Source organism: Pteronotus mesoamericanus, unplaced genomic scaffold (genome assembly GCF_021234165.1).
Source record: "Pteronotus mesoamericanus isolate MK-2021 breed Mesoamerican mustached bat unplaced genomic scaffold, CSHL_Meso_final contig_166, whole genome shotgun sequence".
Classification (NCBI taxonomy): Eukaryota; Metazoa; Chordata; class Mammalia; order Chiroptera; family Mormoopidae; genus Pteronotus; species Pteronotus mesoamericanus.
The window spans coordinates 977940-992803 of NW_026555066.1; the positions used below are offsets into that span (position 1 = coordinate 977940).

The 14864-nt window shown below is 42.6% G+C and overlaps 1 protein-coding gene and 1 long non-coding RNA gene across 4 annotated transcripts in view; one reads left to right on the forward strand and one right to left on the reverse strand.

Annotated features, from left to right (window-relative positions):
* Positions 1-7543, reverse strand: part of FAM120C (family with sequence similarity 120 member C) — a 93564-nt gene extending 86021 nt beyond the window's left edge. Inside the window, exon 1 of one of the 2 annotated variants that reach the window (XM_054565728.1) lies at positions 6793-7543. In XM_054565728.1, the coding sequence (XP_054421703.1) occupies positions 6793-7500 (708 nt within the window). In that variant the 5' untranslated portion in view covers positions 7501-7543. The remainder of the gene's footprint in view (positions 1-6792) is intronic. The other variant, XM_054565729.1, reaches the window with a different exon arrangement.
* On the forward strand, positions 7458-12090 carry LOC129064595 (uncharacterized). Of its 2 annotated transcripts, none has more exons than XR_008528505.1 (4): positions 7458-7549; positions 7789-8173; positions 9828-9875; positions 11928-12090. It is a non-coding gene; the product is annotated as an uncharacterized LOC129064595 (long non-coding RNA). The 2 variants fall into 2 exon arrangements; XR_008528504.1 differs by lacking the exon at positions 7458-7549 and adding an exon at positions 7609-7633.
* The last annotated feature ends 2774 nt before the right edge of the window (positions 12091-14864 follow it).

The following is a 14864-nucleotide window of genomic DNA, read 5'->3' on the forward strand; positions in this document are numbered from 1 at the left end:
CAGTCTCTTTTTTTTTCAAGAATAATGGTTAAAAGGGAAGTATAGGGATAAGGATAATGGCTTAAAGGAATTACAAAGTAGAGTTTTTGTTTTTTTAAAGGTTATTTGTGAATGCTATAAATGAAAGAACCTAGAGATGGAAAGAGTGAAAATGCAGAGAAGAGATTATTACTTTTGAATTCCTATAACATCATTTTATGGCTCACTCACTTGGCACTCAGCTTACACATTTGCCTTGCACTGGCAGTATCATACATTCAGCAATGCTGGCACAAACTAAGTGCTTGATAAATCTAATTATTGTTTTTATTTGTATTTCTATGCATATGATCTGGCTAATAAAATACACAGTCTTACACAAGAATGTACAAAATGAAGGAAACAGTGTGGCAGGATTGCGGAAATAGACTTTGAGCCACACAGACCCAGAACAAGGATTTTTATCCACCACTTACTAGTATCCACACCAGTAAAAAATAATTTCACCTCTTTGTACCTCAGTTATTCAACTGTTGAATGGGAAAGAGTAACATGCAATTCTTACAAGCTTTTCAAGATTAAAAAAGACATTTTGGACTTCTGGCCAAGATGGAGGCAAGGTAGATACACTTTGCCTCCTCGCACAACCAAAAGAAGGAACAACAAATTAAAAAACAAAAGATAACCAGGACTGCCAGAAAATTGAACTGTATGGAAGTCCAACAACCAAGGAGCGAAAGAAGAAACATTCATCAAGACTAACAGGAAGGGAGGAGATGGGCAGCCTGGGCAGAGAGGCCACGTGGCAAGGCGGCGACCCAGACGGTCCCACATTTGCCTGAGGATAAACCGGAGGAACAGCTGGGGAGCAAGACAGACCGTGCAATCCAGGGTTCCAGTGTGGGAAAAGAAAGCTCCAAAACCTCTGGAGGTAAAAACCTGAGGGGGTTGCAACAGCAGGAGAAACTCCCAGCCTCACAGCAGAGTCTGTTGGAGAGACTCATAGGGGCCTAGAACATACACAAAACCGGCCACCCAGGAATCAGCACTAGAAGAGCCCAGTTTGCTTTGGGGTAGCGGAGGAAGTGACTGAAAGCCGGCTGAGAGCTGAGCAAGCGGCCTTGTTCCCTCTCAGAACCTTCCTCCACAGAGAGCATCACAACTCAGAGACCTCGGTTGCCCCGCCCTGGCAAATACCTAAGGCTCCACCCCTTCCAACATAACAGGCATACTGAGACAAAGAAATATAGCCCAAATGAAAGAACAGATCAAAGCTCCAAAAATAGAACTAAGCGATGAACAGAGAGCCAACCTATCAGATGCACAGTTCAAAACACTGGTAATCTGGATGCTCACTGAATTGGTTGAGAATAGTCAAAAAATGGAGGAAAAAGAGGCTATGCAAAGTGAGATAAAAGAATAATATGCAGGGAACCAACAGTAAAGGGAGGGAAACCGGGACTCAAATCAATGATTGGGAGAAAAAAGAGATACACATTCAACCAGAACACAATGAAGAAACAAAAATTCAAAAAAAAGGAGGCTTAGGAATCTCTGGGACAACTTTAAACGATCCAACATCCAAATCACAGGGGTGCCAGAAGGAGAAGAGGAAGAGTAAGAAATTGAAAACTTATTTGAACAAATAACAAAGGAGAACTTCCCCAATCTGGTGAAGGAAATAGACTCCCAGGAGACCCAGGAAGCTCAGAGTCCCAAAGAAGTTGGACCCAAGGAAGCACACACCAAGGCACATCATAATTAAGTTACCCAAGATTAAAGATGAGGAGAGACTCTTAAAAGCAGCAAGAGAAAAGGAGACAGTTACCTACAAAGGAGTTTCCATAAGGCTGTCAGCTGATTTCTCAAAAGAAACCTTGCAGGCAAGAAGGGGCTGGAAAGAAATATTCAAAGTCATCAAGGCAAGGACCTCCATCCAAGATTACTCTACCCAGCAAAGCTATCATTTAGAATGGAAGGGCAGATAAAGCGCCTCCCAGATAAAGTCAAGTTAAAGGAGTTCATCATCACCAAGCCCTTATTATATTAAATGTTAACAGGACTTATTTGAGAAAAAGAAGATCAAAAACTATGAACAGTAAAACAGAGGGGAGGGGGAAGAATGGGGGAGAACGTACAGGGAATATGCAGCATAAATAATAGGTACAAAATAGACAGGGGGAGGTTAAGAATAGTATAGGAAATGGAAAAGCCAAAGAACTGATATGTATAACCCACGGACATGAACTAAGGGAGGTTGAATGCTGGGGGGTGGGGTGGTGCAGGGTGGAGGGGAATAAAGGGGAGAAAAAAATGGGACAACTGTGATGGAATAATCAATAAAATATATATTAAAAAGATTAAACAAGACATTTTAAAAGCACTTTATATACAACTTGGTGCTAAAGTAGTAATTATTACTATTATAATTATTTTTCTTCCCATTAGAGCACTTAGAAAGTCACTTTTTAGAATGTGTCTATGACTGAGGATAAGTAAATAATCAGAGGCATAGCAGCCATTACTATACTGTATTCTTGAGAATGAAAACATAAAATGACACCAGTTCTTGGTGAGACTTCTCAAACTTTGGTTATTTACGTACCACCAATGTGATTTCTGCCACATCCAAGTATTGCATCTTAATACATTTCTTTAAATCAACTCGCTTTTCTTTAATTGGCTCCATTCTGAAGACGTATAGCTGTGAAAAAGTCAGTTTGATGTGATTATCTTTTTTCTAATGTATGAGGTCTGTCCAGAAAGTATCCAGCCATGAACTATGACAAATAGAGACATTTATTGAAGAAGATACAAGATCCGAGAAACATTGTGCATAGGACAATGACGCCTCAGTCCTCTTCAAAGTAGGCACCTTGGGACATCACACAGCTCTCCCAATTGCTATCAGCAGCCACATTGTATTTTCCTGAATCTCATCGATGGTCTGAAATCTCTTCCCATTCAAAGGTGATTTTAGTTTTGGGAAAAGCCAAAGTCACAGGGCACCAAATCTGGGCTGTAGGGGAGCTGAGTCACCTGGGTGATTTGATGTTTCACAAAAAACTGCAGGAGACATGATGCATGAATGGGCGAATTGTTGTGATGAAGCTGCCAATCACCAGTTGCCCATAGCTGCGGTCTTCTGAATCATCCAAAGTTTCCGCATGGGAATCTCCAAGCTTAATGCAAAATTTGTTGTTTTTTTAAAAAGATTTTTATTTATTTTATTTTTAGAGAGAGCGGAAGGGATGAAGAGAGGGTGAGAAACATCAATGTGTGGTTGCCTCTCACATGCCCCCTACTGGGGACCTAGCGTGCAACCCAGGCATGTGCCTTGCCTGGGAATCGAACCAGCGACCCCCTGGTTCACAGGCCAGCACTCAATCCACTGAGCCTCACCAGCCAGGGCTGACCTAGAATACATTTTAAAAAAAGAAATGGTAGGCATGCAGATCATCCAAGTGAAAACTGTTATTACCAGATAGTGGAACACTCCTCCAAAAAGGCAAGCCAGAATCAGTTATTAACTAATACCTTTCAAGTCTGTGCTATAAACCAGAAAGTTCTCTGTAACAATAACAACATCATCATCAACAACAACAAAATCATTGACCAGAACCAGGAGAGAGAAACATCTACAGATATTTTACATATGCAATTTTGGCACTACTCTTAAATCCACTACATTAAGAGCCACATTACACACTTTTAAAAGTTACTCTTACATTCCATTCTCTTAGGATCGCAGATTTAATCATTCAGGGAAAAAACTGTATCATGCATCTAAAATATACAAGACACTATAAAGAATATGAAAGAGGAAAGAGTTTGTTTATAATCTGGCATGAGGAATAAGACTTATATATTCCCCAAATAGTGATTCTTGGGACTGAAGAGGACTGCTGGCATTATATTTTCCTGAACATTTTATTATGAAAAATTTCAAATATACGGCAAAGTTAAAATAACTGTACATTGAACATGCAAATACTCACCACCAAATTCTATTTTTACTATACTTGTTTTCTCACACATCCATCCATCCATCTGTCCACCTTATTTTTTGATGAACTACTGGGATTTAGAAAATGAGCCTATGCATTGACCTGTGGACATGAACACGGTGTGGTGACTGCCTGAGGGTATAGGGGGTGCTGGGTGGAGGGGGGCAAAGGGGAAAAAAATAGGGAGAACTGTAATAGCATAATCAATAAAATTTTTTTAAAGCCAAAAAAAAAAAAAAAAGAAGAAAAGAAAATGAGACTACGCATCATGAAGAATTTCGGTAGGCCATCTTAGGGTTGTTTCTCAAAATTTTTGATTGATGGGATGCATCAACCCAAAATTTTGGAAACCACAAACCCATGTTCAGTGTTCAACTCTTCTGCCAATCTCCAGTCAAAGCCTATTCAGAGCTCACAACCAGTCATTTTGGGTCTCCACATCCTTGTGCACTATCTGAACTATTTATTCTTCCTTGTACCCCTTCAAGTCTCAGCATCAATCTGTGAAGCCACCCCCAACTTTCACACCTTCACCCAGAATTAACCATGTCCCACACAAAGGCCCATAATTTACAATTAGCCCAAAGTATCTGCAACTTTGTTTTCAGTCAGGCTCTTTTACTAAACTGACCTCCTTGAGGGCTCCTCTTAGTTCCTTCTGAATCCTCAGCTACCAGCACAGTACCCAGCCTATGCAGCAAGCACTCAATAAATAATGTAAATTAATAACCCAGACCGGTGTTTACCCAGGAGTCAGGGAAGATTTTAGTCAAGTGTGGGAATGACCTAATCAAATTGGCACTTCAGAAAGATTCCTTCTAGAGAGCACTGTGGTTAAGAGCATGAGCTTTGGAGCCAGACTGCCTGGGCATGAATCCCAGCTCTGCTGTCTATTGATGGGTGACTCTAGGTAACTTTCTAAGCTTCCTGTGCCTCAGTTTCCTCATTTGGAAAATGAATCCTACTGCTTCACAGGTTATTACAAGGATCAAATGAGATAACTCTTTTTTGTTAAAGCACATAAATTAGCTCCTGGCATATAATAAGTGTTCCATCAATGTTAGCCACTGTTGCCAGCAACCAGGTTAATAATGACAATGAGTTAAAAAGTCCTAGCAGGGGTGTCCAACCTTTTGGCATCTCTGGGCCACACTGGAAGAAAGAAGAGTTGTCTTGGGCCACACATTAAATACATTGAGACACGTAATCATAAAAAAAATCTCATAATGTTTTAAGTAAATTTACAATTTTGTGTTGGGCTGCATTCATAGCCATCCTGAGTCACATGCAGCCTGCGGTCTGCAAGTTGGACACTCCTGCCTGGGGTGGTACCAGTGAAAACAAAGTGGAAAGAATGGCCATGAATGATCAATCTACCGAAAAGTGTTAAGTCAGGAAAGCAAGCAAAATGATCATGTTATATATATATTTTTTCTACTTTGTATATTTGACATAACTCATGATTGGATTTTTCATTATTAAAATCACCTATAATCTACCAAGCCTAGGCACAGATTTGATGCTGGGCACGAGGAGTCTAGTATAACTGAACTCTAGTCACAAATTCTATGACCACTGCAAACTTTTCTCTGCAGGTCTTTCAGTCTCTCAGCAGCAAGTTTTTTCATCACTCCCTGCAGCACCATTTCTTTAGTTCATGATTCTCACAATTCCCTTGTCCCATCTTTTGCCTGTGAGCACATCCCCAGGAGCCTTAGTTTGTGAATGGGTTTGAGGTTTTGTCCTACACAACCCTGCACTACTTTTCTTTTTCTTCTTCCTGCCCACCTCATTTACTTTTCAAGCCTTGCTATTCCCCACACGTAGGAACTTGCAACCTAAGAGCATGGGAAAGCAACAGAGCAATAGCAGTAGTGCCAAGAACTGGGGATGCTGCCAAGCTCTTCTCCAGGCTCCACATGCAGTGACCAACTACATGTGGAAATTGGACTTAACTGCCCATTGGGCCTCACATGCTTAATAGTCCTTTTTGCTTCTGCTCACTTTCTTTTTCCCACTTAAAGGAGCCTCAAGGAAACCTCCCGTGACCACTTTAGCCCACAAATATCTCCCCCCAACACACACACATACCCCAAACAGGTACTGTACTTACAGTATGTACCATAAAGCATAATCACATACACATTTATACCATTAAATGTTTCATGTATATACATATTTGATTTTCCAAGGGCATGACCATGTCTCACATGTTTTTTAAACCTCTTACTCTCAGTAAGCTAATACTTGCTGCAGTGACTGAATCAGTGGGGTTTTTTGTGTTTAGGCTAAGGAAGGAGGAGGTAGAAGCATGTTGAAGTGGAAAAAAAAGGTTGAATGGACATATGGGCAAAAAAAAAAGCACTAGGTCAAAGTGAGAAAAATATTGCATAAGAAAGGTGTTCAATTAACATCTGTTTAACTGATTTGCTGCAAGGTTGTTAAGAGACATACAGAAGAGATGCCAACTGGAAAAATTGGAAAAAAGGCATTTCAGCTTTAGGCAGAAGACAAAGATGGGGCTACAAAAGAAATTCTTATAAAACCTACGGATAGGTCAATTGGATAAGTGGAAGGTAAAGGGAGTTAGTGGGATGATACGGGTAGAGATGTGGTTAAATAGGTGAGCAAATAGGTAGGAGGTGAGTAGATGGATAAAATAATCGAGGGTAGTTAGGCAAATGAGTTAGTTGACTGGGCAGTAAGTGGGTAGATGGGAGGCAGGTAAGTGGGTGGGTAATTTAGGTGTTTAGTTGGGAGGGAATAGGTGTGGGGCATATTATTTAAGATCCGGCCCCTCCCTCACCTTGACCCGGAAGCGGATGAGTGCTAGCCTCACGCAGTGGCTCAGGCAGGCCGGTGGCAGGAACCAGGCCCGTGGAGGAGGGGTGCCCTTGTTGCCCACGTGTCCCACGATCAGCTGCGCTGTCTGCCGCTCAGTCTGGCACCGACGGCCCCACTCAGCCAGCCGGTCCTTGCCCAGGCCCCCGGGGAACATGACCACCAGCTCCAGGCCGTCGCCGCCGGAACAGGCACAAGCCTGGCATAGCGCTGACAAGTAGCCCAGCATGGCGTTCCACTGGCCGCCACACACCCAATCAGTCTGGTAGCCGCCATAAAGCCGCGGCAGCGCCGAGCCCGCGTCTACCAGCACCCGGGCCCCGGGAATCTGAGGGGGCGGCGGGGGGGGCGGCGGCGGCGGCGGCTGCGGGTGCAGGCCGGAATGCCCCTGGCCGTGGTGGTGGAAATGGTGAGCGGGGTGATGGTGCCGAGTCGGCCCCGCGCCCCCGGAGTAGGCACCCAAGGCAGCGGGTGGGAGCGGCGGTTGCAGGGGAGCGGAGCCCCTGGCGACGCGTGGAGCCCCGGGCGCTAGGGCTGCTGTAGGTGGCAGCTGGCGATGCTGGTACTGCTGTTGCTGGCGCGACACCGTGCGCGCGAGTTTGAGAAGGTCCACGGGCACCACGGCCCCGGGACAGCGCTTCTCCAGGAACTCTTGGAAGCCCTGGACGCCCATGCTTCGTCGGCGGGCAGACGAGACGGCGGCTGCGCGAGCAGGCTAGGCGGTAATCTGGGCGCGAAGCTGGGGGCGGGCGCGTGCGCACTCCGCGGGGGGCGAGGGGGCGGGAAAAGGATTCCGGAGAGGAGGGGTAAGCAAGAGAGGGAGTGAGGGCGGGGTGGGGAAGAGACCACAGACTGGATTTGGGTGGAGAGGAGGGATGAAGCCAACCCGATATAGGTGAGAGTGGTAGGATAAAAGCGTTAAGGGGGCTCTAGTCACTTCTCTTTTTTTTTCCTTCTCCAGCCGCTTTTCATCGTTTCACAAGTGGTGAAGCCTCTTCCTTCCACCTCCGGAAGCCATGTTGCCTAGTCTTGGTGGTACACACTTTCTAGATGAAGAAAGGGGGACGGGACAGGGCGGGGCAGAGAGGCATCCTGGGAGTTGTAGTGTTCTCTGCGATCTCAGGATACAGTCGAGGAACAAGATTACCACCCATGTCAGCCCTTGCGCTCACAGGGCGCAAGTGGTGGGGTGTGATGATATGTGTTTCGCATTTGCACTTCGACTCCTGGCATCCACCGAGTTGCTTCAGGCTATTTACTGCCGTTCCCAGGAAAAGAGATTCAAGGGGAAAGGAGTGATGCATCATGGGAAAGGAAGTGGAGCGGATTAAGTCAATTATACTAAAGTATGCTAAAATTCTCCAGGAGGTGCAATTTTCATTTCAGGGGAAAAGTAATATATATAGCTTTTAATGAATGAGAATTAAGGGCGGTTGTGGAACATAAAAATAATAACCACCATTTCTGTAGCAATCCACTTTTATCTATTGCAATTCATTAAAGAAGGGTTGTTGGCCCCAGTTAATGAATGGTGAAACTTACATTGTTTATTTGCCCAAGGCAATGCAGAGAAAAAGTGAAATTTAATATCCCTTGTCCTCAGGATCTCTTTGATCAAGGAGATAAGCACCAACACAAATTAAACTGCAAGTTGTACTTTTCTGGTATTCACTGAATTACAGTGTCCTATAGTTAAGACCTCTGTTTTTACAATTCATTGTGAATCGATCTGTCAGGGAGGTCTAGCAAAATAACCACAAAGATTCCAATTACAAATGTACAGAATCCATATTTTGAAAAAATATATTTTCAGCATGTTCAGTTGAATCCAATGTAGCACCAGTCTTCTGACTGACATTTAGGGCCTACTCTTTCACCAGAAGGGCAGAAAAAAATCTTTTCTCTAACAGTGAGTAGTAGCTGAAACTGGCATGGAACTTAATGGAAAGTGGGAGATGATGAGAGGCAGAATTAGAACCGAAAAGTGCAGAACCCAAGAGTAGTCAAGAAGAATGAAGTCTGAGAATAGTTTAATAGTATGCAAAAGCTTTAATCTCCTTAAAGGAGTTTATCATAAAAGAATAGTGGAGATAAAACAAGTCAGATTGACAATGAATAAGTAGATGATGAAGCAGTCTGCATAAGTAACCCTTTTGAAAACTAGCAGTGAAAGGAGAGAGCAGTGGTTGGAAGGGGTGGAGAAGGGGAGGAATAAAGGTTTTCTAGTATAATAAGACACCTGCAGGATTGTCTGTTCAGCCTTCCTCCAGTTTACAGAGTTACAGCAAAACCTGTCATGTTCTATAACAAGGGCTGATTGGGCCAAAGGTAGACAAATAAGCTAAGCTAGCTTGATCAAAATCTCATTCCCTAGAAATTTGGAATTGAACCAGAGATGTGTGTTCCTCTAAGTGTAAATTTTGGAAGCTGTCACCAGTCAATTTTCCCACTAGAGAGACAGAAGTAACAGATGCTGGGCCGTAGGAAAAAAAAAATGTAGACTCCAAAGCAGAGACGAGAGATAGGAGGTCGTCATTTTGCTTAAGTCCCTGGTTCTAGATCATTTCTGAGGCATTCTTGTCCTTGCTTTCCCTGAGGCAGCCCTACATGCTTACTATTACTAATTTTGTTTAAGATAGTTCAGTTAGAAACTACTTAAAACAAAAAAATGTTTATTCAGAAACTGGTACCCAGAAATGGAGTGTGGCAAATCAGAGACCCTCAAATATAGAACTGGCAGAGACTGGAGATCTTCTGGATCAGTTAATGGGAACTTGGCATTCTGTTATCTGGCAGTAAAGCTGTTGCTTGTTGTTCTTGGGACTCAAAACACAGCAGACCTTCTGCCTGTATTAAGAGATACCCTGTTGCTGAGGGTCAGACAATCGTGGGCTTTGCTGACTTAAAGTAGAACTCTTACATAAAAAGTTTCATTGATTAAAAAACTGGCACAAGCAATTGGAATGGGGTTATCTGTATAAGCTATTCCTTGTTCTTCAGCTCCCCCCAAACGTGATGATGTCTCAGCTGGAGTGCAACGAGGTGAGGGTAAGTGTAACATCCTCAGGAAGAGAGGCTTCACAGCCTTAAACTAAGCCTGTTATTTCCTGTCCAAGCTCTGAACTGCAGACGTGGAACAGAATGGCAGGGAAAATGAGCCATGCCTTTACTTTAGGTAGAGTGCTCAAAAATGGAAGCTGCAACAGCATGAGCCAGGTTATTCCCTTTAACAGATCTGAAGATTCAAAGGGCATACTTGACAAGATTCTTGGCACTTGTGATTAGCATCCCCTCGAATGAAATATATAGGCAGTCAAATGTTCTGAGGAAGTTGTAGCACTAGAAAATCATATCTGGTAAATAGGGATCAGGAGCTAGAGCAGTGATTCTCAACAGGCACATCGGAATCATATACAAACTACTGGAAATGTAAATTCTCAGGCCTCTCCCCAGACCTCCAGAATCAGAAACTGTGGGTGCGGGCCAGCAATCTGTGGTTCAGTGTCAAAGATAAACAAAGCTGGGCAGTAGCTAAAGCAGTGAAGACGAATTTTATTCAGTCTCTACTGACATTAAGGGAAAGAGCTGAGCCCCATTCCCATTTGTCAGGGCTGACTGGGCCTTTTATTGTTATTTTTAAAATCCTCACCCAAGCCCTGGATGGTATGATTCAGTGGATTGAGCACCAGCCTGCAAACCAAAGGGTCGCTGGTTTGATTCCCAGTCAGGGCACATGCCTGGGTTGCAGTCCAGGTCCCCAGAAGGGGGGTGCACAAGAGGCAACCACACATTGATATTTCTCTCCCTCTCTTTCTCCTCCCGTTCCCTCTGTCTAAAAATAAATAAATAAAGTCTTTTTTAAAAGAAAATCATCATCCGAGGATATGCTCATTGATTTTAGAGAGAGAGGAAGAGGGAGAGAAACATCAAAGTGAGAGAGAAACAGATCAGTTGCCTCCTGTACGCTCCACAACCGGAGATCAAATTTGCAACCTAGATATGTGCCCAGACCGGGAATCAAACCCCCAAGCTGCTGGTGTGTGGATGACACTCTAATCAACCGAGCCACCTGGCCAGGATGTGACTGGGCATTTTAAAGAAGGGAGAGGAGCAAGCAGGGGCTCAGTAGAGTTGGGTAAGTGAAAAATTACAAAGGGTTGTTCAGTGTAAGTGCGGTTATGCGAGTTGTGTCTGCTAGCTGTCAATTATTGAAGTTAGGTGTCTATCCTCCCAAACAGACTGGGAGATAGAGGCCCAGGGGTGGACTTCATGATGATTGCATTTCAAAGGAATGAACTTTCCAAGAGAGATAAATCTACATCTTAAAGGGATGGGGAAAGAAATCAGTTATTATCCTCTTTTAGTAAATGCTCTAAGCAAGGGAGAGGTCGGGGGCCTAAGTGAGTTGTCTACTAGAAAAAAGATACCATAAATTCTTTTGACAGCCTTTTCCAGATGTGAACTGTGCCTTAGGCTGCTAAAAGTCACACGAAAATTTAGTCAAGTCTCAGTGCAGATGTTTGAACTGAGTGTGTTGAGTTTTTGCAGGTCTCACTAGCCCTCCGGGTGGTTCTAAAGCACTCTTAAGTTTGAGAATCACTGCTCTTCTAGAGCATACCCTGGCCCAAGTACAGACTAGGTAAGCAAGAAGGTGCATCAATAAGTTGACTCCCTCACATTTTTCTATACCTGTGATTTAGTTCTTTTATTCCTACCCAGGTGGAGATGGTGCATACTCAGACTTGGTGGCTGATAATGGTGTGCCCCTCTCCTTTCCTAAAAGGGAATTTTTTGTCATGATCAATCTAATTATTTCTCTGTTGAATATTAGATCTATTGGTGGCAGTTAAGTTTATCAAAGGTTTAGGATCAAGAGGAGCCACATTTAGATTGTCACTGAATTAGATGAGGGAGGGGCATGTCCAAGTCCATGCCATGCTGTTGCTTCTGGATCAGTAGTTGCATGTGACATGCAGTTGTCCATGGGTTATGTTAAGTGTGGGCATTTTTGGAATTGTAGATAAGGAAGAAATGGCATATGTGTTTACGCGATGTAAAGAGGAGAACTATAGGTAAACACAATTTGTTTTGTCTCCCCAGGACCCCCTCTCTACCACCTTCTCTACTTTATCCTCATGGTTGCAGCAGGAACCATCCGTTACGTACCTTTTTTAGAGAATTTGGGATCGAGCTGGAAGAGAGATGAAAAATTGTGGCTACATTCAAGCACCTGATTTAATTGCTCCTGAAGCCCATCTGCATTATCCCTGAGTTTTGTGAGACATCATCATTTATATAATAAATTCGTCTTTTTGCTCAAGCTTGTTCAAATTGGGTTCCTATTACTTACAAACAAGAATCTTAACATATACACTAAAGGAGAAACTTTATGCCTGACATAGGCTCTAGAGAGGATAGAGAGAACAGGCCAAAGCCCTGAAAGCAGAAGTGTATAGTAGATGTCACAGAACAGTGGTTAAATGTGTGCTTTGGAACCAACATCTGGGTTCTAATACCAGTTAAACTTTTTATTAGCTGTATAACTTTAACAAGTTACTTAACCTCTTGATCCCTTACTGTATCTATGAAATAGGGACTCAATTTATTTAACAGATTTATTTGGTCCCTACTATGTGCAAGGAATAAAGGTGTGTACTGGGAGAAAGCAGTTTTCTTCTTAAATGTATTGGGGTGACATTGGTTAATTAGACAAAGAGCTTAGAAGGGAGATGGTAAATGACACTCAACCTCAGAAGATTAAGTGATGTAGTAAAGTGCTTGGCATAATTGGCACAGTAAGCAACTAATAAGTGTTCATTGTTATCATGAAGGGTGGAGAGAAGCTTAAAGAGGTTTCATGGAGAGTTAACTTTGGACTATCTTCATTTTTAAAAGATTTTATTTATTTACTTCTTATAGAGAGAGGAAGGGAGGGAGAAAGAGGGAGAGAAACATTGATGTGTGAGATTCATCTCTGGGTTCCCTTTCACACACCCCCAACTGGGGACCTGGCCTGCAACTCAGGCATGTGCCCTGAATGGGAATCAAACCCATGAGGTTTTAGTCTGCAAGCCAGTGCTCACCAGGCAGGGCTGAACTGCTTTCTGAAATCTTCCACCTAAGTGGTAACTAGCTGTTCAGTTTCTGCAAGGGGCCCACTTAGCTTTCTTTATCCCTTGAATCCTTGGGGCATGTTTGAGAGGCTATAAGCTCATATAGTTATAGAAAATAATTCATTAGAAGGTCTAATGAGACAGCCATATTGCTTGTGTTTCTTTTTTCTTTTTTTATTGACTTGATTGGGATGACATTGGTTAATAAAACTATATCGGTTTCAGGCGTACAATTCTATAATAAATCATCTGTATGTTGTATTGTGTGTTCACCATCCGAAGTGCTTGGGTTTCTTGAACAAGCGACTGGCTAATAAGAGAGAGGGCATTTGATTAGTAAAGGAAAAAGACAGTGGCTCTTAACCATAGTTAAATTAATATGATACTAACATATCACTTGGGGAGCTCTTATTTTCTCTTTGTTTTTTAAATTGAATTTATTGGGATGACATTGGTTAATAAAATTATATGGATTTCAGGTGCACAGTTCTACAACACATCATCTATATTGTGTATTCGCCACTCCAAGTTAATTCTCGGTCCATCCCCACTTATTCACTCTCCCCGCTCCGCAAACACCACACTGTTAGCCATATCAATTATTTCTTTCTTTCTTAAAGGGGAGGGCATTTTTTAAATTTATTGATTTTTTTAGAAAGAGAGAAAGAGTGATCTGCTCTTGCACCCATTTATGCATTCATAGGTTGCTTCTCGTATGTGTCCTGACTTCTGGGCCAGGGCACTTTCTATTTTCTTTTTGGCTCAAACCCTTCCACCCATCGCTCAGGGCTCTCCCCGCCCTTCACCCCCACCACAGCTGTCAGCCTGCTTGAAAGGAATTCCAATGAATCTATAGATTGCTCTGAGTAGTATGGATATTTTAATGATGTTAATTCTTCCTATCCATGAGCACAATATATGCTTCTATATGCTGACAATCACAGGTTTTTTCCCTCAAGGCATACTTCTTTCCTGAACTCCATTCCTCAAAGGTATGTGAACCTATCATGTGTAAGATGCTGTGCTAGATGCTAAGAGCTTAACACTGTGGAAAATCAAACCCAGTTATATTCATTGATACTTGCTATGAGAGAAAAAAGCAGAGTACTGTAATAGAAGAATAACAGTTAGACCAGCTTTAGGTAGGCTGCCATGGGGAGCCATTTGGGGTCTTACTTTAAAGTCAGTTCCTCAAGAACTGGCTGTGGGAAGAACGGGAGTGTGGGGCAGAAGCATTCCAGAGGAATAGCACTCGTAAAGGTCTAGAGGCCAGAAAGAACTTACAGTGTCCCAGAAACTAAACAGAAAGACTAATGTGTTTGTGAAGAGAGGAGATTGGAGAGAGTTTCAGGAGCCAAATCGTGCCAGGCCCGCAGGGGTCATGGTTAGAGCTTGGATATGGTTCTAGGGAAACCGTTGAAAGTTTTTAAGCAAGGAAGTAATGTGAGCTGATTTATGTTTTAAGATTACTTGTGCTGTTCTCTGGAGAATGGGTTGGATGAAAGTATGAAAGTGAGGAGATCAATTATCCCTATTTCACAGTTGAGGAAACAAATAAATACAAAGGGGCTGATTTGTCCGTGGTCATACAGTATGTGATACAGCAATGATTCCAACCTAGATTTTTCTGATTCTCAGCCTGTATTCTGACCTGGTGCTTCTCAAACTTTAATCTATGAATCACCAGAAGATCTTACTAAAATACAGATTGATTCCTCAGGTTTGCGTAGGGCCTGAGATTCTGCATTTTTATTTTTTTTCTGGCCTCTGACTTTAATTACCAATGTAACAAAACACAGGGGCAATAAAAACATGTGAAATATAACCCTATACGACAAACAATCCAGCTTCTTTAACAAATAAATTGCAAGGAAAAAAAATAAAGATTGAAGAAATGCCTATGAATGAGTTATAAGAATTTAAG